The 26,702-nt window shown below is 46.0% G+C and overlaps 1 protein-coding gene across 19 annotated transcripts in view; it reads left to right on the top strand.

Annotated features, from left to right (window-relative positions):
* Positions 1-26,702, top strand: part of KALRN (kalirin RhoGEF kinase) — a 656,959-nt gene that overhangs the window by 427,186 nt on the left and 203,071 nt on the right. For all 19 annotated transcript variants that reach the window (XM_036353020.1, XM_036353029.1, XM_036353021.1 and 16 more), the window contains exons 26-33: positions 3,329-3,398; positions 5,705-5,794; positions 11,025-11,117; positions 15,894-16,005; positions 17,815-18,005; positions 18,435-18,536; positions 20,049-20,191; positions 23,917-24,019. In XM_036353020.1, coding sequence (XP_036208913.1) covers positions 3,329-3,398; positions 5,705-5,794; positions 11,025-11,117; positions 15,894-16,005; positions 17,815-18,005; positions 18,435-18,536; positions 20,049-20,191; positions 23,917-24,019 — 904 coding nt within the window. The remainder of the gene's footprint in view (positions 1-3,328; positions 3,399-5,704; positions 5,795-11,024; positions 11,118-15,893; positions 16,006-17,814; positions 18,006-18,434; positions 18,537-20,048; positions 20,192-23,916; positions 24,020-26,702) is intronic.

Raw genomic sequence — 26,702 nt, forward strand, 5'->3', positions numbered from 1 at the left:
AATTGCCACTGTTTAATATTAACTATAAATGGCCAGGCCACTAGTTTATTTTGGGTATCCTTGCAACTCCTAAGACAAAAAATATATACAGATGACATATTACAGAATTGTATACTTGAAACTTATATAATCTTATTAACCAATATCACCCCAATAAATTTTTTAAAAATAGAAAACAAATCAACAAAAAATGAGAGCCAAAAAGAAACCCACTCAATCCATAGACCACCCCCCAAATTAGTCACTGCCGTGCTTCTGAGGGGGGGCCAGGAGGACGGGTGGTCTGTTTTGTATCATGTACATCCATGACTTACAAAAATGAAATTAAAAATTATAAAAAATAAAAATAGAGCAAAAATATAACTTTATACCCTGTGTGGCATGCCACGATCCAGGTGGTTGTACCACTTATTTGATCGCCCTTGGAGGAGAAGGGCCCGTACGCCATGAGAAGCAGCGTTTAGGGGCCTGGAGTGAGGGCCTGAGAGAGCCCAGGCGGAGGTTTCCCGAGAGCGATATCCCAGTGCAGGGCCTCCAGAGTCTCCCCTTTCTCCGCTTTCTCTCTTCTTCCGAGTTCTCTCTGCCTCCTGTGCTCTCCTGTCATTTTCTGTCACCCGTCCTGGTCCTGGAATAGCTCCTCAGATGTTCTTCCCCACTTGCCAAGGCACTCAGCCCCCATCCCAGGCCCTATTCAGTGAATCGTGGCTCAGGGCTGGCTTTCCACCCATTCTTCCCTGAGAGGTATACTGAAGGCCAACGTGAGAAATGACCATGTAAAAACCTCTCACACCTTCTGGCAAAACTGCTTGTGAAGATATTGTACATCAAATCTTTCTGTGTTCCTCATGGGAAAGAGCCACATCATCAGAGTTTTCCAGAATTCAGTTCCAGAAATGAAAAATAGATATTAAAAATAGATTATTAACATTATAATAATATATTAATGTATTGTTGTTATGGAAATTTTCCAGAATTAACATGATGTATAAAGGAATGAGCCAGATTGCTTCTCTTTGCAACAAAAAAGGTTGTTTCCATTTTGGTCTTGGAAAAGATTTAATCCTTAATTACAGCATGATGTACTATTTTTTCCTGTCTCTGTTTTGGAAGTTATATTAAATACATGTGTGTCACCTGCAATTTTTCTGAAAGTAGTAGTAAATGTGATTTTCGGAACTTTTGCAGAGTTACTGACTTTTGAGCTCTGCATATTTGCAGTTTGAAAGCTCAAGTTGCATTTTAATTTCCACTATTTCATGATTTAGATCAGATACTCTAAAATTCACATGTTAGGGGAAAGATGATTATCACCAAATGGGTACTGCTCAGAGTCCCCAAATTTTTCAAGTGACTTTTTCTTATAACTAAATACCAATTTATTATAGAAAATTTAAATTGCAGATAGGTAAAAAAAAAAAAAATCCTGTGATCCCACCAATCATTATTAGCTTTCCAAATATGACTTGCCAAGTATTTTTAAGTTACACATAGGTATTTTTTTTAACCAAAACCAACATTGTTCTGTCATGTCATTGAAGAGAGAACACACACAGAACCCATAACCAATAGTAACTATAAAATACAATAAGAATGCTTGGCTAGTAGGAGCCAAGTAGAAGAAATCAAATCAATAAAATTATTTTTTCCAATGCTAGAGATAAGTTGTAAAATAATTCTGAACTGCTTTATATAATTTTATTTAATTTTGGGGGATTAATTTTAAAAATCAACATTAAATATAAAGTATAGATTGAGAACTTCTATCCATCACTATCTCATCCTAACTCTTCACCTGATTTCCTGTGGTAGAAATTTTTTTATTTAAATCACTTTATTGAAGTATGATTAATATGTAAAAAGCTGTACACATTTAACATATACAACTTGAAGAATTTGGGGATAAGTATACACCATGAAACCATCACTGCCATCAAGGCAATAGATATATCCATCACCTCCTAAAACTTTCTCCTGTTATTATTACTGTTATTATTATTATTAGGCAAGAACATTTAACACAATATCTGTATCTTAGCAAATTTTAAGTATATAATATAGTTTTAGTAGTTATAGGTACTATGCTATATAGTAGATCCCCAGAATTTACCTTGTATAACTGAAATTGTACCCTTTGACCATTAGTTTCTTGGGTTGGAAATAAGAATATGTATTTCCTACATAGACGAAAGGCAGGGTATTATCTGCATTCTTCCATACCTTTCTCTTTTTGCTTAATAGTCTTCCCTGGAGAACTTCCATATGAAAACATAGAAAGCTTTGTTACTTTTTATAGCTATGTAATATTCAGTTCTGTGGATTTACCATGGTTTACTTTGTCATCTACAGACTATCTTTTGCTATTATTAACAGTGTCACAGTGAATACGCATGTATGTACACCTCCTTAGGCACATGTGAATCCAACTTTAGGAAATTTTCCAGGATTGAAATTGCAGAGACAAAATGTTCATATAAATTGTCAAATTGTCCTTTATAAAGATTACACCATCATTCATTTCCATCAGCATGTATCACTACATCCTCATAATTATTTATTTGAAAAACGTTGTGTGATTTTTAAAAAAAAAAACTAATTCTATTCCAGTGATTCCTGCTTATTAGAGCTTATATTCTCTGAGCTCAAAGTAAGTAATATCTTACTTTGAAGTTCTTATAGTCAACTCTTTATTATTTATTAGCACAGAAAGGAGCCATGGCGCAGATGTCCACAATAGCAGATTATTCAGTAGTAATTCAATTCAACTTTGAAGTGGATTGTAACTTTTTCTCTGTTAACTTTTTTTCCAAAATGATGTCTGCATTAGGAAACATTAACTCTTATTTTTTAATACAAACTGGCTGTCGTGGAAGGCCAATAATTAGAAAGAAGTTGTGTAGGATTAAAAAGTTTTTCACTTTACCTCTGGGATTACAGATGATATTAATTTGTTCTTTTTTATATTTATATCTATGTTTTAAATATTACAGAGTATTCAGGTGACTTGTATAAAAATAGGCTTGTAGTTGCTGTTAAAATAAAAGGCCCAAAACAAATACAATATTTCATTACTTTCAGCCTGAGAAGTATAAACCCCTAAGGTAAACTTTATTACTTTAAGTTGCATTAATTAATCAGTTAATGTACATTTTAATGAAATGAGTTCCAACATATTTAAAACTATGTTTGACCACGTTATCACTTAGTGGAGAAGCCATGTGTAAATAACTGAGGGTTTACGAGGTTGAGTTGGCCTCAGCACAGTCCTCTGGGGTGGAGCGGGGGTCAGCAGTACAGAGATGTCTGACTTAGCCTTTCTCTCCCCTCACAGCATCTTCCTCAAAGAGCTGGAGAAGTACGAGCAGCTGCCTGAGGATGTGGGACACTGCTTTGTTACCTGGGTAACTGACCTGAAATCCTGTTCTCCCATCCCCCGTGCTTCCCAGGAGTGAAGATGACGCCAGATGGCATCACTGTTCGGTGCCTGACCTGAGAATGTATCACTGACATTCTAACAGAGGACCAGGGACTGTAGAAAAGGGCCATGAGTAGATCTGAGAGAAGCAGTCCCTCCTTGAGGAGGAGAGCCCTCCTTGGGAAAAGTCCTTAGACATCGTGTCCAGGTGCCATGCTAAGTTTTCTAGCACTTTCTAAAATTAAGGTATCAGAAGATGGGAACAAGACCACCACCCTTGATAGAGGACTACTCTGGCTCCATCGACTATTTTTGTTTTGTTTGTTCGTTTTTTAACTGGATGAGGATTAGGGAATCAGACCCTTAGGAATACATCAAGCCACCAAGCCATTGGGTACATTTTCTTCCTTACTAGAGAAGAACACACTCTTTGGGTATCCATCCCAGTTCTGACCTGCAAGATGAGTGTCAAGTCATTCTCTTTCAAGGTGCTATTGTCATGGGCCAAGTCAATGGGCTGAATGTACCAGTTCTAATTACGTGAGTGGAAACAGTAGTCTCCATTAGCATCCCCACATCACATTAGTTTCAACTAAGGTTTGTGATAGGAATGCAAAGATCTCCCGAGAAGGTCACGAAGGACAGTATGTGCCACCAAACATGGAAATTCTTCCCACAGGTCAGGAGTTCTAATATTTAATAATTGTTGTCTAATTATAACTTCTGCTCAAAATGGGTGAATTACTTTTCAAAATAGCTTCATTCTTCAAGAGTTATGGAATAGGCAGGGCTATGGTTATCTTTTATGTTTTATAGATGGATACATTTCAAATGAGCTGGGAAATCGACTAGTCCCCGGACATAGTATCACAGTCAGTTCCACAGTTCAAGTCTTGAGTTATTTCTTTTCATGAAGCCTTCATGTTTATTTCCTGGCATTCTCTCATTTCTTAAGGAAGTCTCAGACTGCTGTCTTACTTTGTTCTATTACATTTTCTACCTCTAACTACATGAGCCCAAGCATACTTCACGTTAATGCTTATAAGCAATTTATGATTCCTTGTACAGCCAATGTAGAGAAGACAAGATTGACCAGTAAATGAAGGGATTTTTAAATCTTGTTTCACACAGTTTTTGGATTTGACTTACAGTCAACCATAAATATGATTCCGCATCATCTCTTAGGGATGATGAATGCCTTCCAGGTAGTATATTAACCCAAAAACCAGTTTCAGAAATCCTTTGGTGATTGCATAAAACAGGCACATCTTGCCAAGAATTATCCCAAGGTGACTTTAAGTCCTATAATCTTACCTATGAGCGTAGTGCAGGAGTAAATGGTAGAAGAGTTATTTATAATGTATTGAAAGGTTATGACCAGGAAGCCTGAAGTCAGCGTTCCTAGGCTCTACCACTTTTGAACAGTTTTCACTTCTGTAAAATGGGGATGATGATAATGCAACTCATTTCATAGAGTTCTCATGCATGAGGATCAAATGAAACCTGCTACAGGTATAATGCATATCTAGGCTGCTTTCTCAAAGAGGACACCCCAAATATTCTGCAGGCACCAAGATGGCAGCATTTCACAAACAGGAAAGTACTTGGTGGCCAAAATACACATACCTTTCCCAGTGGAAAGGGTGGGTAGCATTAATCCAGAGGGTCCTGAGAGAAATAAGAAATGAATTTTCACCAAGCCATAAGGTTCTTTACTTGAAGTAACAACCTGGTTAGGACTCATTGTTCAGACTTTGGCCCAGAGGGTCCCCCTGCCTCCCCTCCCCCCATCATTGCTTCTGAGAAGTTGGGGATGGCTGTGTAGTCACTTGACACCCCCTGAAAACCACCCCCCATGGAGACCCTTGAAGTACAAGCAGATCTAACTCTGAGATCATACTTCATTCTCATGCCTTGATTTTTGCTTTCCAAGCAAATGCTAGCATTGTTCAAGATGGGAAGCACAATTGTAGGTAATCCCCAAAAGGGGATAATCTCTAAGTAAATGCTGTCCAACTTCAGAATATGTTATGATATGTGAATTGGTTTTTGCTTATTCTTTCCAGCACTGACTAGTATTAAAATGAGCTTACTTTCAGTGAGCTTTCTCCTGCTGTTAGGAGAAAAGCATCCGAAAGTTTGGGGAGCATGGACCAGATAAGCCCAGAACATTGGCTACAGATAATCCTGTGGCACACCGTATCTGTTTACACAGCCCCTGCTGGACCCTTTAGACACAGTCAACAGAAGGGAGAATGGATACTTACCTGTTCTTGTCTTTGTTCTTTTTAGGCAGACAAATTTCAGATGTATGTCACCTACTGTAAAAACAAACCTGATTCCAACCAGCTGATCCTGGAGCATGCAGGCACCTTCTTTGACGTAAGCTATGATTTTCCATTCTTGAGCCATTCAGGCAGGTGGAAATGCTTCATTACCTTGGGATAATAGGTTACTCACTTTGTTCCTCACTTTTCTTTACTGGCCATCCCAAACCTCTATCTCCTGGATAAAGCATGGGGATCAGTGTTTGTCTTTTGTTTAACCCCATTCCAGCCCAAGTGCTATGATTTTTGGACAAGGCATGTTTGCCTCCATGCCTCAACCCCAAACCAAGGTAGCCATAAATCTCATGTGTAGAGGAGCCTGCTGTGATGCAGGGGTTGACTAAGAGATTTCACTTCTCCTTCACATACAGCTCCCTCACATGGAGGGGTCTCAATGTATGGTCCCCAGACCTGCCAAGTCATCATCACCTGAGAGCTTGCTAGACATGCATAGTTTGGACTCCCCCTCCACGTCTATTGAGTCAGAATCTCCAGGGCTAGAGCCCGACCATCTGAGTTTTAGCTCACCCTCCAGGTGACTTTGATGCCCACTCAAGTTTGAGAATCCCTACTCTAATGCAACTGTTTCAGTCTTGGCTACACAGAGAGTCACCTGGGGAGCTTTGAACAATAGTGATTCTGGGTCCCACCTCTGAGGTTCTGTGAGGATTGGCCTGGGTCTGAGCTGGGCATTGAGAGTTTTTAAAGTGGCTGGGGGAGAGTAATGTGCAGCTAAGGTCGAGCACATGTGTGGAATAGAAGCCTGGAGAAGGGTCAGAGCTGACGGGTCTCCTCAGATCCTTTGGTTTTTTAATGAGGAGCCAGTCCTGTTGGTGAATGATGGCACAAGTCTGTGTAGTCTTGGGCCCCAGAAAGTGACCTAAAATGAACAGAGCCAAATGGGTCACTACAGGATGCAAGGGAAGAGCAAGAGGGCGAGAAGAAATGAAGGGGAAAAGGAAGTTCAGTGAGAGGGGGACTGTAGCAGTGATGGCCATTCTGATAGTCATATCACAAGTGACAAAAACTTGAAATTCAGAATGTTTTATCATCTAACTAGAGGCCTGGTACACAAAAATTCATGCACTCGGGGGAGGGGGGGGGGATCCCTCAGCCCGGCCTACACCCTCTCAGGACCCCTCGGGGGATGTCCATCTGCCAGCTTAGGCCCACTCCCCAGGGGATCAGGCCTAATCTGGGAGTCAGACACCCCTCTGGCAGCCCAGGAGCCCTCGGGGGATGTCTTACTGCGGAGGCGGGAGAGGCTTCCACCACCGTCACTGCACTCGCAGCTGTCAGCCCGGCTTGTGGCTGAGCAGAACTCCCACTGTAGAAGTGCACTCACCACCAGGGGGCAGCTCCTGTGTTGAACATCTGCCCGCTGGTGGTCATTGTGCGTCATAGCGACCAATTCCCGGTCATTCTGCCATTATAGTCAATTTGCATATTACCCTTTTATTGCATAGGATCAGTCTGTATTTCTGCCTGCCTGCTTTCCTTCCTTCCATAAATATCTGAATGTCTACTGTATGCCAGATAGTGTGCTGGGCCCCCTGGGGGATACAGACATGTAACTACAGTTCCCATACTCAAGTTTACAGAATAAACCTTCTCTGAGCATCTTTCTAGCCTGACACTGCCGTAACAGAAATGATTCCACAAGGATTTATTGCTCAGTGGAGGAATGACGCTTGAGTGGGAGAAAGCCAGACAAGAAAAAAAGCTTATGTGCTGTTTTAATGGAGCGTTAACATGGAACGGGTTCTAAAGGTCCCAACTGGAATTCCTGAGGTTAGATGTGATAAAACAGAAAATCCAAGCAAAGTGCTTCCCTAACTTGTTGTCAGAGTCTATGGAATGCTTTATGCCATTATCTTTGCTTAATAGTGTGTTTTCCTTAAGATGTTTCTGGTGGACTGTTCATCAACAGTCTCCAGAAGGGCCTTTTTGAAATTGTAAATGCACTGTGTCCTGTCTTCCACTTTGTGTTTTTCTGAGCACAATTGCCCTGTGCTCTGAGCAGGCCGTAAACTGTTCTGCTTTCTTACCTTTGCTCACGCTGCTTTCTCTGCCTAAAATGGACTGTGATCCCTCTTTGCACATAGGCATGCTCTGTGTGCACACCACACACAGTCACTGTTCAGAATTCTTCATTTATTTTAAAGGTCACATGTTGCTTTCTGCAGGAATCCTTCCCTTCCTCTATGCGTACATGATATTTTGTGTCTCTCGTATTGCTTTTGTAATGATTTGCTTTTTGGCAGGTTAACAATGTGCCTTTCCATTACTCATACCTCCCCCAACTGTGAGCCCCTTGAAGCTGACTAATGGTTTGCCTGCTTCACTTTGTATACATCACAGATTCTGGTGCTAAACTGTATTTTCTTTTAGTCCTACATTCCTCATATTCCTGTTTCTAGCCAATTTCGGGACTTTGTCTAATAAGTCATTCCCCAAATCTTGCACCCTATCCTCCATTTCCCAGTTAGTTCCTAATTAGCCTCTACCTTAGCTGGGAAGGCCAATGGAAGCCAGAACTCCAGTCTGTGGGAGTTCCCAGAGCTGGTCCTGGAGGTGGAGAGAGACAGCAGTAAACTCTCCTGATTGTTCCCAACGCTTTCTGGAAAGCATCATTTTTGCAACTTTTTTCCCAATCCATCAGAAGGGTTTCCCTAAGTTCTACAGGTAGGAACCATCTGCTTTAGGCCCTCATTCTATAAAAGAGATAAACCCTTAATAAAGGCGGTCTCTTAGCACCCATTATTATAATGAGAACAAAGAAAATTGAAGTCCTGGAAAGGATCCCACATTCACATGATCCAGAATTTTCTACTCCAGATGTGAGGCAACCCTTTTCTCGCTGCTACACAGGCAGCCTTCCCAGAGCTGGGTGTCTTGTCAGAGAGGGAAGACTGTCAGGTACATTATTGCCCGTGCTATCTGCCAAGGCCCCAGATTAACTCACAATGTTCATTTGCCCAAGGAGAGTCAGGCAGCCAGCTGTTTTGCCCATCATCCTTGAACAAGTCCTGCTATGACTACACACCTATAGGGAAGAAGCAAATGAGTGAGCACATTGCTACTTTCTGGAGTAAATGGCAGGAAATGGAATAATTTATTTTTATCATTCCCTCTTCTTCACCCTCCTCCATGGCCACATAGCAGGCCCTAACTTTCAGTGTTTCTTTTATTCCTCCTAAAACTGTGTTTTCACTAATCTTAGCTATGGCAAGCTCCCATGTTACACAACTGGAGATATAGGTATTAATAGGCATTAACTATATATCATGGCTTTAGTATACTCACAGATGTGTGCAACCATCCCCACAGTCAGTGTTAGAATTTTTATATCATCCCAAAAAGCAGTCACCCCCCAGGCCTAAGCAACCAATGACCTGTTTTTTTATCTCTTTAAACTTGCCTATTTGGATATTTCATAAAAGTGGATCAGATAATATGTGTTCTGTTGTGACTATTTTCCCATACCATGATGTTTTCAAGGTTCATCCACGCTGTAGCATGTCTTAGTACTTCGTTCCTTTTTACGGCTGAGGAGTATTTCATTGTACAAATACACCACATTCCGTTTCTCCATTCATCAGTTGGTTGACATTTGGATTGTACTCTCCTTTTCCATATTATTAATAATACTGCTGTAAACGTTGCATGCAAGTTTTTGTGTGGACATATGTTCTCATTTATCTTGGGTATACAGGGTGGGGCAAAAGTAGGTTGTTCATAGTAATAGTTGTCCATATGGAAAATAATACAATAATAAATAATAACACCAGGATAAACTCTGTGTTTTGAGTACTGACAACTGTAAGCCTCCTTTTGCCCACCCTGGATACCGAGGTGTGGAATTGCTGGATCATGTGGTAACTTTATGTTTGCACTAAGGCTTGTGCAGTAACCTCAGTCTCCCTGTCTCTCTTTCCCAACCTCCACCCCCTGTGTTGCTCGTAGGCTTCCATTACTCTTTCTGAAGCATTGCTTCCACCACAGTTTCCTTCCATGTAATGTCCACAGTGCTTTACATTGAGAAGCTCACCATCAAATCCTAATGCTTTATTCTAGCTCAACCTCACCAATGCCCTAAAAGCATCTTGCTTATCTAGCTGTATTTTTCACTTTTTCTAGAATCTAGGTGTGCACCCTCTGTACCGCTCAGGCATGGTCCTCATTGTCATCTAAATACATAACGCTTATTCCCTGTGCATGTGGCTGTATATATTCCCTGTTTGTTGAGTACCATTCCTCCAACTTCCCACTTCACCACCCCTCCCTGTCCTCTAAGCCCCAGTGAAGGCGTTATCTGTACAATCACTCCTGGGGGCAAGGCCTCCTCTCTGGTCTTCCTGGCAGTAGCCAGTGAGAAGTCTTTCTGTCATCCTTGGTTGCTCTCTCTTTCATGTGTGTGTGTCTTATCAGCTAGCTAGCATAGAGGTTCTTCAGGGAAGGGACTAAAATTCACCCTTCTCTAATTTTCATAGCACCTAGACCCTGGGGAATAGATCCTTTTGGAGGTAGGAGAGAGAGAGGACTAACATGAGAACTAGAGGCATGAACAGCTGGGAGCCATGGTCACAGCCTGGGCATGAAGGATGTGGACAGTGTGGCCAGGGAAGATCATCCTCCCCAGGGGTCAGGGATCACAGAGGGAAAAACGCTGGAAATGACCCCATGGTTTCCAGCTCAGCAGACCTGAAGAATGAGGGGAGTCCCTACCATTGATCACAGTGGACAAGGAAAAGTGGTGATTCTAGGGTGGGATGTGTGAAATCTGAAGAGAGGAGAAATGGGAAGTGAGATCTGTCCTGTGCAGTTCTAAGAGGGAGACCGCAGGCCGACAAAGACTCGGGAGCCGTCAGAACAGAAACCAGAGCTCACTCTCTGCCTTCCCTTCATTCTCACCTTCCTTTCATCCCCCTCTCAGGTCCTCCATTCTGAGTTTATTTCCTTCACTTCCACATCTTCCCCTCTCCTTTACCCTTCCGCCCGTTATTTACCTTATCACTTCCTCTACCTTTGTCTGTATTTCTTAAGTTCCGTTTGTTTCACAAATCTGCCTTCTTTCCCTAAAGTTTCTCCCCTTTTGCCATCTATCCTCTTGGTTTCTATTTCTACATGCACCTTAGTCTCTCATCCCCTTTCCCCATCAAAGAAGTTTCTCATAATTGCCACCTTTTCTCCTTTCGCCTCTGTTATTACCCCACCTGCCTCCTGCCCAGAACACACATGCACATGCCCCTCCATGTCTGATGGTGCTTGTTTCCATCCTGTAGGAGATACAGCAGCGGCACGGTCTGGCCAACTCCATCTCTTCCTACCTGATCAAGCCCGTCCAGAGGATCACCAAGTACCAACTGCTCCTGAAGGTACTTCCCCTGCCCTTGGTGTCTCCCCCTACCCCCTGCCAGGCCCAGGGGGTCCGGCTTTGTCAAGGATGGGAGAGCTTCCACCTGAAGGCCTTTCCTCTGCCCAGACCAGAACTTGAGCGATAAGCCCATGCTTGCATCGCTGGCTCCAGTCTGCATGTCCCATCCCTTCAAATTCCAGAAGCTCATTCACTGGGGGAAAGAGGGGAACTGGGAGCAGGAACAGGAGTGACTGTTTTCCCACCTACCCACCACTGCATCACTTTGCGTGATTGCCACCCCAGCCACTGGCTGGTAGGTAAAGCCTCCCCTGTCCCTGCCTCCTGGGGCAGATTCCCCCTCGTGGCCCCTGCTTCCAACAAGATCAGGGGCCAGGGTCTTAGGGGCAGTGCCAGCCTGCGTGGGCATGGAGACCCAGGGCAGTACTTGCCATTGCCATAATCTCTGGTTTGTCAGACTAAAGGTTTTTGAGGGAAAGTAGTTGATCAAAGAGTGCCTATTCAAACCACAATGACACTCGGTGTCTGTAGGATCCCATATATTAGAGGTTCTCCTGGAGCCAACCAAGAGATTAGGGTTTCCTCCAAAACGTTTTCTTTAAAAGTCAAATAAAATGATGTAAACTACTAAGTAGTTTGGGCTGCTGCTTCTCAGAGAAGGAGGCTGTGCTGACAATCTGAAAATATGACATTTCCCCACAGAAAGCCCGGGAAATTGATATCATAGGCAGTTATATAACGACTGTCTATCCAAATTCTTAAGATGTGTAAGTGCAGTCTTCCCTAAGTTTGAATATTTTGCCAGTTGTTCCTCAAATGCAAAGGATAGTGAGAGGGCATGTTATAAGTGGTATAGTTCCAGAGAAAATGTAATGAAATTCAGCTCATGTTTAGCAATTCAGCTCCTGCTTGCAGAATCTCACATATTCTGGCTGCACAAACCCTGAAAACCAGCCTAGTTTCCAATCTGGGTTTCTATTCATGTTAGAGAGTGTGCCTACCGGTCGGGTCTGTGGTCTCCCTGGCTCAGCACGTGTGGTTCCAGGATGAGCAGAGTGGGGGCAGCAGTGAGCCTGGGCCTTGGACCTCTCTTCCCGCTAGGGGCCAGGGCAGGGCCATGCACCATCCTTCCCCTGCAGCCTCCTCCTTCAAACCTCCTTCCTGTCTTCAAGAAGAGACTATGGGCTGCTGCTCCCAGGCGCCCTAGTCATCCGACTCTGCAGAGATGACTTAGAGAATTACACTCGGCATCCTGTCCATGGCCTTTGCCGAGGGCTAGTGTCAGAAATAGCAATGGGCAGGACATCTCGGCTGTTTGGGCAGAACTACTGTTGAAGCTGTCATCCTCTTTACGTTTTGGCGTTTCTAATATGAAGACCCAGAATTTCCCATAAGATCTCAGGGTGGGGCTCGCAGGGGGCGGGGCAGCTCTCTCCTGAAAGACCGGAGTGCTTTCTACCTTTAGGTCCTCTGGTCCTCTGACTGCCAGAGAGTTAGCGTTGAGTTCTGCGGTTACTCACGGTAGTTTCTCCTTAGCCCAGATTTCTGTGTGTAATTCTCCTCCCTTTTTCCTCTCCCACAGAATGGTTTTCCTTATGCCAAAAGGTTTTTTAAATTTATTTTTGTGTTGTTGTTGTTTTAAATTTAAGTCTCCCCAAGCCTTTTCAGGAATTGGGGGTGGGGGGATTAACTCCCACATCGACACTGACAGTGTCTTAAATCAGTTAAGATGCAGTTCTAAGAGAAAGACAGCTTTTCACCTCTCCCTTTTAAACCCATAAGGCTGAGGTTCCGGGGATTAATTCTGTGACAGGGAGGAAGTGGGGAGTGGATGGCTGTCCTGTGTCTCGCTTTAGGCAGATGGAGGGTGGGCTCTGGGCTTTCATTCTGTCTTGAATGTTTTAGGAAGACATGACTGTGTACGTAACTGAGATGGGGAAAAATAAAGTCATGGGAATTTGGTTGTGGAGAAGTGGTAGAGTTATTGGAAAAAACATTTAAGATAATTTCGGCCTCTTTTAAATGTGCTGGTAGCATAATGCCTGCCAAGTAAAAGAAAAATAGTTTGCTGAGCTTTTCCTATAAATAAATAACATGGGATTTATTTTCTCATTAAAGTCAGTTTTATTCCAAATAAATTGATATTTAATTATCAGTATCCTCTGGGGTTCCTCACTTTAGGTGTTACGTGAAAGTAAAAACTATATATCAGTTTGAATGTTCAATATTCTCTGTGCAAATCTGCTGCAACTGTCCTTTGGGGTGTAAATGAAATGTGGAGTCTTCTCCTTATCATAAACTATCGCCAGGATCTGAGTAGAACTTATTGGCTCTGCTGGGTGATTAGTAGGTTTGCCAAATTGCTTTGGGAATTAAACTAATTGGTGTTTTCTGTTGTGAACTGAAGTATATTTCTTATTTCTCTCTTATGTTTCTGCCTAGAAGTTCCTTTTGATGATGTGTGAAAACAAGGGTGGGCGGGTTAGAATAAGGAAAGTGGTGGGGAGAGTCAGAGAAGTTCAGGTTGGGGGAGGAAAACCAACTTTGTGAACAATGATGCCATTATACTGAGTGGTACCAAGGACAGAGCTGAGAAGTGGTCCCTTCTACCTCCCAAACATGTGCTCTGGGCAGTTCACCTCTTCTGTGGGCACGCAAAGCTCCCTTCTTCATGTGGAATGTGTCCAAGATAACACAAAGGATTGGATTTTCATACCAGATGTTCACTAATTGGATATCTTACCAAGTGCACTTTGACCAGCAATAGACGGCATATATGACAGTGGTCCCATGAGATTATAATGGAGCTTAAAAAATTCCCAACACCTAGCAATGTCGTAGCCATCATAATGTGGTAGCACAACGCATTGTGCATGTGCTGTGGTGATGCTGGTGTGAACAAGCCTACTGCACTGCCAGTCATATAAAAGTACAGCACATACAGTTATGTACAGTACATAACACCTGGTAATGATAATAAATGACTCTTACTGGTTCATGCATTTACTATTCTTTTATTATTTTAGAGTGTACTCTTTCTACTTCTAAAAAAAGTTTCCTGCAAAACAGTATCTGTGTTATCCTGGCAGCAGGTTCATATACATCATGTTTACCTCTTCTCTTGATTGCAGCATTTTCTCTTGTGCTTGGTTTAGTCTCATATCATTTTATATAGTGACATGCTTCCCAGGCTTGTAGCCTAGGAGTAATAGGCTAGCCCGTCCAGGTTTCTGTTAATGCACTCTATGATATTCACACAATGACAAAATCCCCTAATCACACATTTCTCTGAACGTATCCCCATAGTTAAGTGGTGCATGGTTGTAGTTCCAAGGATACAAATAATCTTAGGGCAGAGGTAAAAGAGAGAGAAGTCTGGGACTGCCAGCAGTTCCAAGTTCCTTCTGGCAGTATCAGGATGTGCTGGGACCTGGATCAACATACAAGGTTTCCAAATTATGTATTATATCACCTACCCTGAAGAGAGCCATTTTGGTCATGAAGTGTACCCACCTTTTACTTAAATACTTGTATAGCTTACATGATACTTTCCAGGGAGCCATGCCCATAGAGCCCCAGATTCCAGGTATATTTACCATAAGATGTCCTGGATCAATAAGCCACATCTATTCTACTAAAGGCATTCCAGAGCAAGTGTCATTCATTTATTTGCTAGAAAGTCTGTAGTTCACATGTTTACAAGACTTGATCTGCTCAACTTCTTTCTTTCCTGAAAGTGCATCCCCACCCATCCACCCATCCCCTGCCTCCCCCCACCCTCAACTCCCCAAGGAGACAGTATGGAATGCAGATCTGTTGCTTAACTGTTTCCTTCCCAGGGTCAAAGTGAGCAAGATACAATAAGCCTGATAAGAAAAATCAAAGCCAGCATTTTTCTGATTTGGCCAAAATCATTGCAAATGGTCTTTATGATTCCTAGGATAGTTGGAAATTAGCTTTTCTCCATCAACCAAATACTCTGTATCTTTTATAGGGATGGCAATGACCTAGTTTCCAGTGAGGAGGTAAAAGAGAGGGCGGCTCCGGCAAGTCTCAGTGTGGTGGAGGACATGGAGGAGACAGGGTTGGCGTGGTGGACGCACCACTGGACTTGGATTTAAGAAACCTGGATTCAGTCCCCTGCATTACTTTACCTCCAATGAATTCTGTAACCTGGGGAGAATCTCTATGCCCCTTAATCAGGTTCCTCATCTGACAATGAAAGGACTAGGACAGAATCCCATCTGTTGGCCCCAGGTTAGGAACTCCTGAGCCGTAGGATCTAAAAATCTTTTCTAACTCTGAAATGCCATAAACCTAAATGTCTGTAGCCCCAGCTTGCTCCCAGCACGATGGGAGTCAGCATTCAGGCAGTAGAGGTGTGTGCACGCGAGTACAGGTGACAAATGAATGCTGAGCCTTCTTTGCATACCCTTGTCTTCTCTTCATGATTCCACAGGACTGCGCCTCTGTTCCTGTGCTTTGCAAGGGGCATTCTCTTCTCCAGGAGGGCAGTCAAGTGTCAGAGAACACCCTCCCATTTGGGTTGAATTGAGTTAGTTTGGATGAGATTGGGCTGAGAGAGCTCAGTTGGGGGGGAAAACTGTGGTTGAATTCTTTGGAGCTAATCCCATCCCACCTCACCGCACTTCCCTTATAGCTAGAGGGAGCCATTGTAGAGACTGACTCTGTGTGTAATTGCCTGAATGGGTTTGGTGCTGAGAGAGTGGGGAAGCTGGGGGAGATGGTTCTAATTGCGTTTGGACTTTTCCCCCAGGAACTTTTAACTTGCTGTGAAGAAGGGAAGGGGGAGCTCAAGGATGGCCTGGAGGTGATGCTCAGTGTCCCGAAGAAAGCCAATGACGCCATGCATGTCAGCATGCTGGAAGGTAGCTGTCCTCCCGGCCTCCCGGGGGAGCCCCTCCTTTCTTAAGACCAGAGAGCTTGTATCATGGGAGGGAAGAGGCATGAAGTCAGGCCAGGGGCAAGGCCAGAAGAGAGGAGGAATGGCAAGTTGTTGCCTAGGTCCTCAGGCGGTGTGCAAGGGGCTCCACGGGATCCAGCTCAGCTAACACCTGCCTCTAGGTAGGACCAGCCTGGCCATTTCAGGTATGTGGACGGCTTGCTGCCTGTGAGATAGTCTAGGACAGGCCATCACCTTTACTGCAGGAGGGCTACAGCCCTGACCCATAGCAGTCCTGTTCATCTACATTCCCCTCAAGAACAGTTTCCTCATCTGACAATCCCATCTGCTGGCCCCGGATTGCATTGCATTTGTCAGAAGAATAAGTAGAAATCCTGCAGGCATGAAGATACACACACACTCACACACACACACAATGTCTTCAGCCCAATGCCCTTCTCCTTTTTTTGTAGTAAAAGATACATAACCTAAGGTTTACCATTATAACCAATTTTAAGTGTACAGTTCAGTGACATTAAGTACATTCACATTGGTGTGCAGTTATACTTACGCCGTTCCTAGCTGGTGGGAAAAGTTCAGCCAGGTAAACCTGGTAGGACTTCACCAACGTACATTCAGTCCCCTGGAACCATGTCTTGTCTTGGGATCCAGAAACCTGGCAGAGTGAGGCTCCAATAAAGTGCTCTTAACACTGCAAAACAGATGGGCAGAGCAGCCAGATTGGGGTGGAAGTTCTTAGATGAGTCGACTCATCCCAGTCAGGGCTGGCAAACAGGTGTGGAGGGAGAAAGCATACTTTGTTGTATATACGTAAACCTGTGGGCTCCTTCTCCCCTATCACCCCACCCCCACCCCCCACCATCTAAAACACTTGGTCTGGTCTCAATACTTCTAGGTCACCTTTAGCAAGGAAGCCCCATTTCTACATGCAAAGGAGCCCTGGTTACCTTCTCCAGACTAAGCACTAGCCATCTGAATATATTCCTATTGTCACAGTTTCTCCACCCCTTTCTTTGTGTTTGCACCTCCCCCCATCCTGGGGTGTCCCCTTCTCCTCTAGCCTTTCCCCAACCTTTACTCTGGACCTAGCTACTCCAAGTATGGTCTGTGGACCAGCACCCGCAGCACCTGTGAGCTTATCCAAAGTGCAAATTCATGAGCTCCACCCCACACCTACTGAATCCCACCCTCTTAGGGGGTGAGCGATGGGCAGCAATCTGTGTTCTCACAAGCTGTCTGGGTGATCTGTATACACAGTAAAGTTTCAAAACCTCTGTTAAAGATTTAAAGTGGTATAAATACAAATTTCTGAAGGATTATGCACCACCCTGTATAAGAGCAATCAAAGGCAATAGTCCTAGGAATGGACTATGAGAACTAGAGCCACACCAAGTCAAGTGGAGTCAAGGGCACCTGATTGGGCAGTGCGTGTGCTCAGCCCCACTCTGAGCTCGAGGCGGGGCAGTGGGAGCTGTGGGTTCGCCCTTGCAAGAGGTCCCAGGTGACAGCGGAGCTGTGGGAGGTTGCACAGGAGCTTTGCAGGAGATTCCCCGAGTCCTGGTTACGTGTGGGAGAGCTGGTGCAGAGGGGGGCCTGATTACAGTTCTGAAGAGCTGTCCACTCATGTGCTCAGGTGTCTCGGGAACCAGCGAGAGAGAAAGCGCAGTGGAGCTGAGGGCTCACAGCCAGGGAAGCCTTTCTCCGTGAGGGTGGAGCATGGCACCCTGAACGTGGCGCTAGAGAAACTCCGCAGGGTGAAATGGGTGTTTTTCAGGGTTCGACGAGAACCTGGACGTGCAGGGGGAGCTGATCCTCCAGGACGCCTTCCAAGTGTGGGACCCCAAGTCTCTGATCCGGAAGGGGCGGGAGCGGCACTTGTTCCTCTTTGAGATCTCCTTGGTTTTTAGCAAGGAGATCAAAGACTCTTCAGGACACACGAAATATGTTTACAAGAACAAGCTACTGGTAGGTGGGGAACGACAAGGCTCCCTGTTGTCATAGAGCCCTGGGGCAGGAAGGGATCTCGAACCCTTGCTCATCTCTCCCCCCCCCCCCCCCCAGCGCCACACCAGAGTCGTCCTGGACAAATGAAAGTGCCTCCTATTTGAAAAGCTCTCCCTCCGACTCCCACCTCTGCATTTTACAGTCCACGGTTCTTCTTCCTGTTGCTTTCATCGCCTCCCTCTTCACCTTCCCTCTCCGCTACCTGCTAATCAGGCGCAAGCCTGTAGGTCCTTTCTTTCCAGGTAGATGAACAAAACGCCCAGTCTATTTGAGTTTGATTGACAAAAGCCCCTTCCTCGGCCCTCTCTTCTTTGTTGCCTTTCCACCCCAGCCCTGAGTTTCCCCACTGCCCTCCCCTCCCCACTTCTCACAGGCATTTCCTGTCTACAGACCTCAGAGCTGGGTGTGACGGAGCACGTAGAGGGGGACCCCTGCAAATTCGCCTTGTGGTCTGGGCGCACCCCGTCCTCCGACAATAAAACCGTGCTGAAAGTGAGTACTGCCCTCTGCTGGGCTCAAGACCAGGGTTGGGGTGGGAGGAATGTGGGACTCTTAAACCTACAGTGAGGCCAGCTGACCACAGGTCTGCCTGGAGAAGGGCAGCATCACATGGGGGTTGAGAAGCAAATTCTGTCCTGAAAGTAGACTCAACACCTCAAAGATTGGCGGGCTCCTAGTCCGTGCACCCGAAGGCAGGGTGTGGGCTCCTGGGCTTCCTCAACCGGGGCCACTAAAGATGCTCTGTCCTGTGTCCCCTTCAAGTGTCCAGGGCAACAGGTGACCCTTTGACAAAAGTCACCTTGATTTGCTCCACATTCATTTAACATTTTTTTCTGAGAACCTTGTCCATGTAAGGCAGTGGTTCTCAACCTGTGGGTCGCGACCCCTTTGGCCGTCGAACAACCCTTTCACAGGGCTCGCCTAAGACCATCCTGCATATCAGATATTTACATTACAATTCATAACAGTAGCAACATTACAGTTATGAAGTAGCAACAAAAATAATTTTATGGTTGGGTCACAACATGAGGAACTGTATTTAAAGGGCCAGAAGGTTGAGAACCACTGATGTAAGGTGTTCTGCTCAGGGCTGTGCAGGGCAGTATGTGTAAGGCATGGGCCCTTCCTGGGAACATGCACTCTAGAAGCTCTAGTGAGTTGTAGAGCATGAGAACAATGCTGATCGAGAGGAATGATAAGAAAGGGCCTTCCCCCCAGACGATGGCCATGAGTCATGTCAGCTCCGCAGGGCACGCGCACGGGGGGATTCAGGGCTTGTGGAAATGTTGGTCTCACTGGGAAGAGGTGCTGCCCGTGGGCCCCCACCAGCCATGTGCTCACCTGGCAGTGCCCGTCGCTGAATTGCCAGCACAGCTGCTGCCTGTCGTGAGACAGAATGACCTGAACAAGTTCCACAGAGACAAGTGGGATTGGTGGGAGGGGGTGACACCTCCAATGAGCACGTTTCCAGGCTAAGAACCCAGGACCAACTTGCAGCCCCCACAGCCCGCGTGGCCACCCTGGGTGCTGAACGTCCTGAGCATTATCTGTTCCTGTTGGTTGTTAACCACTGCCTTCAGGTGCCCGCTTGCTGCCTCTCCCAGTGCTCCCAGACCTCCCGAGTCACTGAAGTGTTTGTTCATCCTTGGCCCAGGGGACCTCCAGGTACTGCCCCCGCCTCAGGGCAGATAGCAGTATTGGTCAACACCTTGCAGGTCATAAATACTTAGAACTCACCCTGCACCCGTCTCCATTGCGTCTTGAGGTCATAGCCCTGCTTTAGTTGGAGCAGCCCTGCTCTCGTTGGGGCAGCATGGCCCTGGGACTGAAGAGTCCTGAGAATAAAAGGAGATATAAGCCCCTCAAACATTCAGTGTCAAACATAATGGATGTGGCCTGCAAGAGGAGGGCCTGCAGGAGGAGGGCTGCAAGAGGCGGGCTGAGCACTGCTTGGGCAGGAAGGAGGGAGATGGGTGCTGACTCTCTCTCCCTGTGGCACTCCAGGCCTCCAACATAGAAACCAAGCAGGAGTGGATCAAGAACATACGGGAGGTGATTCAAGAAAGGATCATTCACCTGAAAGGAGCTTTAAAGGAGCCCATCCAGCTCCCCAAAACACCAGCCAAACTGAGGAACAATAGTAAGAGGTAACCAGCGTCTCCCTGCCTCCTGGTGCTCCCAGTCCTGCTTCTGGGGTGGGGGAGGGGTAGAGCTTTGCCTCCACAGGGGATGTGCTCTGGAGGGGGCTTCCTGCATGAACCCTAGGAGTTCTCCCTGAGATGAGTTAGCTCTCCTAAGCATCTTGCCAGAGACTGGCAGTTCCCTTCAGCAGGCTGCGGTGAGCACTCTCATTTGGCAGATACTCTGCAAGGTGCTACAGGAAAATAAAAGCAAGTGTGAGATGAGCCATTCTATACAGAGCCATCTAACAGGCACGTCTCACACATGACAGAGAGACAAAGGAACTGTGGGAAATGGGGACGGTACCTGAGCACTGCAGTGGGGTGTTGGGAAGGCTTTGGGTGGGAGGTGGAGCTGGGCCATGAGTGGGGAACTCCGGGCTTGTTAGACAGTAAAAGGGCTTTGTGTGATGTAATGCAGGGGGTGGTATGATGGGGTTATCATTGCAGCTCTTACTGCCACACCCCCGGAGTCCTCACCTCTATTCATCTGAGAAGAGCAATGTGATCGGGCAGAAGATGACAGATGTTTTTGTACCTTCGTCTGTCTGAATCCCAGTTTCCCTTAGCCAGGGATGGGGAGCCTTTTTTTCTGCCAAAACCCATTTGGATATTTATAACATCATTCACAGGCCATACAAAATTATCAACTTAAAAATTAGCCTGCTATTTTTGGTCAAACATTTAATTAACTTACCCCTAATACGTTGGCAAGGCCAGACCAAATGATTACGGGAGCCTTATATGGCCCTTAGGCCAGACGTTCCCCACCCCCCTGCCTTAAACCAATGGGCGACTTCTTAAGTATTTCTTTCTCAAGTCCCCATGTGACATCACCTACAAGGACTCTTTTGGAGGGTGCTTAAAAAAAAAGTATACAAAAACAGCAGCCCTGTAGGTTGCTTGGTGTAAAAGAAAGACAAAGATTTTTTTTAAATTGAAAATTCTCTAAGTGCGGCCTGGAAGTTACTCTGGAAGAAAATAAAGAGAGGTTTCCTTCAAGCATCTGAGGGACTATAATTAAAAATCAATATATTAGGCCTAATATAAAAAGGTAAATAATTTGTGTTTTTGCCTCTCTGTATATGGCTAGTATAAAGTTACTCAAAGACTAATAGCAGAAATTTAATTAGTGTCATTTACTGTCCATAACGTAGGACAAGTAAAGTTAAAAAATAATAATAAAAATAAGCTTTATTTCAGAGTAATTTAAAATGGGCTAATTGAAAGAAGTGAATATTCAAGAACTTAATTGTACCAGGCAGGAAACTGTTCCTAAAACATTAACTCATTTTTTATTGATAATTCAACTCATAGTAAAATTGCTTAACATGCAATGAAATCCAATACAGTCATATTTCTGAACAGAAAAATTAAAAGTTATCAAGACTGCATTGTAAAAATTTCCAAAAGTCTCCTAATATTTAAATTAAAAAAAAAAAAGTATACAAGAACATCATGGGGGTGGGGGAGACAAAACAAAAGCCAGAGATCTGGTGGTGAGGGTCACTGGCTCTCCTCTCCTCCCCTATTCATGAATGGAATAAATCCCAAAGATTTATTTGATGCTTTGGTGCCAACCAGGACACCCAGGCTGGAGTGCCCCTGCCGGGCCTAGGGAATAGCAGCATTCGTCCGGAGGGAGGTGGCAGCTGAAAGGAGGGTGTGACGAAGCTCGAGAGAGATACCTCCATGGAAAGCCCCTCGACCTACATGGCCAGGACACAGCCACCTCGCTGTGCTGGAGGACAGATCAGGACTGTGGTGGGGGGAAGGTTATTTTGATTTCAGTTACCTTTGTCCAGAGTCCAGGTGAGGGATAGACTTATACTCTAGAGACAGGCCCTGCTGTAGGAAAGCCCTACTTTTAATAAGAAGATAGAATGGAAATGGCCATAAAGAGCTGAATGTCCAGGACCATGGTGGGCAGGGCCATTCAGGGGGACTCCGTGAGAGAACCCCTCTTTCCTGCAGTAGGAGAGTGGGCATCTCTGGAACATGGGGTGGCATATCCTGGAAATGCCATCCCCTGTTCCCTGTCCGTGTTCTGTGATGAGACCGGGAGAAACCTCAGCACACCCTGCAGAGGAGAGCCAGGCAATCTGTGTTTTCTGGGTGTGGGGACAGAGTTGATGGAGGAGCAGGTTGGCCTGGGAAATACAACCCACACTCCTGGATGGGCTCCCTCCCTCCCCCAGAGCTGGCTTCGTCTGGAGGGGCCAGCCTGCGATGGGCCAGAAAGTGGGAAGCAGAAAACACAGCCAGCTCTTAACTCTCCACAAGTGGTGGGCGCAGTGGCCGAAAATCTACAACAGATGATCTGAAGGTCCTTTATTTTTTGTTTTGAAATGCATCCCATCATTTCTTTTTACAGCAGATTTTCCTTCCTATAAATGTGTGGCTGGCTTATGTTATTAAAAATAAGTTGGCATTTTCCAAGTCCACAAGGAGTGGTAAAAGAGCAGTCGACTTAGAAATAACTTTTTATGACTAACGGACGCCATGTGTATACCTGTGCATCACATGTATGCCCACATGCACACACATGTCCACATAGACTCACCATTGTCATGTTGAGGCAGCTTCGGTATATGGGGGTTTTGCCCACATGGTACCTTTCTCAGACAGCGAGTTCCCCTTGTCCCTAATGCCATAACTTCTCCGTAAGCAGCAGTGGGGCTGTGACATTCCTAAAAACCTCCATGGGAAGAGCTGTCATTGCCTCTGCTAACCTAGCCAACCCCTGGCCCACATCTTCTCCAGTTTTTTTCTGACACAAACCATTTAGCCTTCACCAGTTCCCAAGCATCTAATTCCCTTGGCCTGGCTCTGGGTTCAGTGCAGGATTGGGTCACAGTTCTGAAGCTGGAGAGTTGAGGGAGCATGCGGGATCGTGGTATGGTCCAGGGGACAGGAAGGGGTCTGGGTGCCAGGAGTACACTTGGGAGCCTGTCTTATCTGACGCTAAGGAGCACAGCTGTCTCAAAAGCTGCTGTGGAATCTGTGGCTGTGCTCCTATCTCTGAGAAGATGCCTTGGCCTCCTGTGTTTATAAGAAGTCGTCATAAATAAGCAGGAGATCAACGAGACCCACCAAAACGAAGGCAGTAAACTCCTCCATACCCAGGAGTTGAGGGTCCAACATCAGGAACTTCCCAAAGATCATCTCCGTGGAGAAAATATCCCACTCCAGTTTCTGGAGCAGACGAAACACAAGTCAAAACAGTATCTTATCGGTTCTGTTTTCTCTGTAGGCCAGCTAGAAACCATCCCCCGCCACTACAGGATGCAGAAAAGCCCTGTGAATACCCTGAGTTCTGGGATTGTGGGTGATGGCCCAGTCAGCTGGATAGGATGTGCCTAAGTAGGATGTGACTCTTCCAGTGCCTACTACAGACCCATTCCCACTAGAAGCAAATAAACAGTTGCTCCCTCTGCATCATGGCCCAGAGGAGTTTTGGAGAAGAAGTCATGTTCAGTTATCAACAGAGTGATTATGTGTTTATTAAGTACAAGCGGTTACATCACTGGAAATCCCACAGGGCTGCTCCCTGCAGGGGGATAACTGTAGACAAATCCCTGCCAGAAAGTGCCTGGGCCCTGCTCTGCCAGCCCAGCTGGAAATCCTGTGGCTCTACACCCACAGCGGTTCCCCCCACCCCCACCCCTGTTTTTTTTCTCTTCTTCCTGCAGGGATGGCGTGGAGGATGGTGACAGCCAGGGGGATGGGAGCAGCCAGCCAGATACCATCTCCATTGCCTCCAGGACCTCTCAGAACACAGTGGACAGTGACAAGGTAGGACAGCGCCCCCACCTTCCTCCCCCCTAAGACTTCTCGTTGGCTGAGCCACCCTGGAGAGTTACCCCCAAAGGAACTTCTCCCCCTGAGGAGCCTGACCTCAGGAGCTGGTGGTCTCTTGGTAGGGCTGCAGGAGGTGTGTCATGTGGAGATCTTGTCTGAGGGGACAGAGATCGGGTGGTCAGCCAGGCCTCTCGTGTTGCGAGAGTGCAGCAGAGGTGGCAAGGGTGAGGAGCGAGGGTCTCTGCATCTCTCTCCTGTGAGGTGTCCCCTGGCTGCTGGGGCTGCTCGGCCTCCTGGGAAGCTGGGCTCAGGGAGCTGAGGCTGGCACAGTTTCTAGAGACCTTAGAGGCTGTGACTGACTCATATTGACAATGATTTGAATGGGCTCGCCTCAGAGTTAGACCAAGACCAGTGATTTGGGAAATGGCCACCGAGATGCTGATTGGTGGGAGCCTCCTGTCTGATAGGGCTCCCCCCGGGGGAATGATGCCTTCCTCTGCCCAGATATTGGGGCTCAGTTCCTGAGAGGCGGAGGGCCAGGAAGTGGGTATGAAGCAGCATGCAGGGACGTGGTAGTCTTGTGGGAAAGCCTGGTCCCTTGCTCTCTTACATTTGGGAGCAAATAAACAAAGGTTAGGAGCTCTCACGGGGAGCAGAAGGAAGGAGACTGTAGCCAAGACTCAGTGCATTTGCTCAGCTGGGGAAGAAGAAGTCAACGGGCTGAGTTTGCAGCAGGGACACGGCGAGGTTTCCTCTGACCCTACTCTCACTCGCTTACCTCGGGGTCAGGAGCGTGTGAGATGACCTTGTGTTGCACGTTAGTGATTTTGTTAGGAAGGCATGGATCTGCAAGACCCTTCGGCCCTAGAGACCTAGTATTTTGGCGTAGTCGGTCCAGCTCAGGCAACAGGCTGTGTCCCTGCTTCATTTTAGTTTTCCAAGTTATGGGTATATTTTTTTAAAGATGACCTGTATTCATTTTTCCTAATTTTTTTTTTTCCCTACTGGGGGAAAAGAACTTTGCCCCCAAACCTCCTAAGATCACGGTGCTAAATCACACTCTAGACTAGTGTTCAAGGACCTTCAAGGTGATTCTGACTGGCATTCTGCCTTCAAGTTACTAAGCCATTTTGACTATCAGAGTGAACGGAAAGTTGTTTTTTTCCACTTTGTAAAAACATACAAGAAAACTATTTCTGTACTTTCCTTTTTCCTCTGATCTGTTGTTTAGAAATACTACCTAGAATATCCTGTGAAGGTACGTGCTGCTGTTTAAGCAGTCCGTGGGTGGTGTGTGCAGCGCAGCGTTTCCCATGTGCAGACGTAGCCTGTTAGTTCCCTGGTGCAGGGAGTTCATCCCCTCCTGCCGCTGCTGCTGCTGCTGCCGTCCCCCAGCCCTGACCCACACAGACCCTTCCACAGAGCGGTGAGCCCTAGGAAGAGTGGGCTCAGCCATCCTTGTCTCAGGTGAGGTAGGTGAGGCTGAAGGAGAACACCTCTGACAGCAGGCATTTCGTTGTTCATGAGGAATCCTGGTGCCCTCAACGTATTCTATACGTCAGGAAACTGAGGCCCAGAAAGACTAAGTGCCTTGCTCAGGAAAATCCTAGTAGTTAGTAGAAAAGCAGAAACTAGAACCCAGATCTTCCCGATTCACGCACATTTCCCCCTCCCTCTACACGTCCAAGTGTGGAACCCCACGCTGTGATTAACTCGGCTGGTGGGTCTTCCTGCACATTCCGCCAAACCCCTGGTCCCGTGTCGGGAAGAAGCACCCGCCGTGTGCCGAGCTCTGTGCTGGATGCTGTAGAGACGTGGACTGTTTGTTGAGTGTATAATTTTATGTGTCCTGTGTGTCTGTGCCCGGCTGTGAAGCCCTGGCGAGGGCATCGGTTACGTCTGTCTGCTTCACTGCTGTACCCCTGGCACACAGCACACCCAGGTGACCAGAGAACACGGAGCGAGTTCACAGAGGGGGCAGTCCCTGATCCCAGGGAGCTCCAGCATTAAGAGGCAGCTTACACCCTGGCTGGTTTGGCTCAGTGGATAGAGCATCAGCCCGCGAATTGTAGGGCCCCGGGTTTGAGTCCGGTCCAGGGCACATACCTCAGTTGTAGGCTTGATGGGGCGTGTGCAGGAGGCAACCAATCGATGTGTCTCTCTCACATCAATGTTTCTCTCTGTGTGTGTCTCTCCCTCACCCTTCTACTCGCTCTAAAAATCAGTGGGAAAATATTCTTGGGTAACGATTAACAACAACAAAAGGCAGCTTAAACAGGTGGTCTGAAAGCAGCCAAACATGTAAACATTGTGTTTTTAAATATAAAAGAAGCCTAGATGTTTCCTTATCTACAAGCAGAAAGCTTTAGTCGGCTGGAGAGCCTGGCCTGTAAAGAACATTAACCCCAGAGCTACCTCTTCAAGCCTTGGGAAACATGGGCAGCAGGTCAGATGATGAGAGCCTGTGTTTCATACAAAACCTGGAAAACCACTTAGAAAGTCACCACTTCAGAATAAAATAGAGGGCCTGTCTGCACCATGCACTGTCACCCAGAATGTTCTTACCTTTCTAACACAGAAGAGTGATAACCGGACAGTATGTACCCCTGACCTGCACCCCACTTCATCAGAGAAACCACTAGTGGTATCTTTCCATTTCCCCCAATCTGTTTTACCA

This window comes from Myotis myotis, unplaced genomic scaffold (assembly GCF_014108235.1).
Source record: "Myotis myotis isolate mMyoMyo1 unplaced genomic scaffold, mMyoMyo1.p scaffold_m19_p_2, whole genome shotgun sequence".
Classification (NCBI taxonomy): Eukaryota; Metazoa; Chordata; class Mammalia; order Chiroptera; family Vespertilionidae; genus Myotis; species Myotis myotis.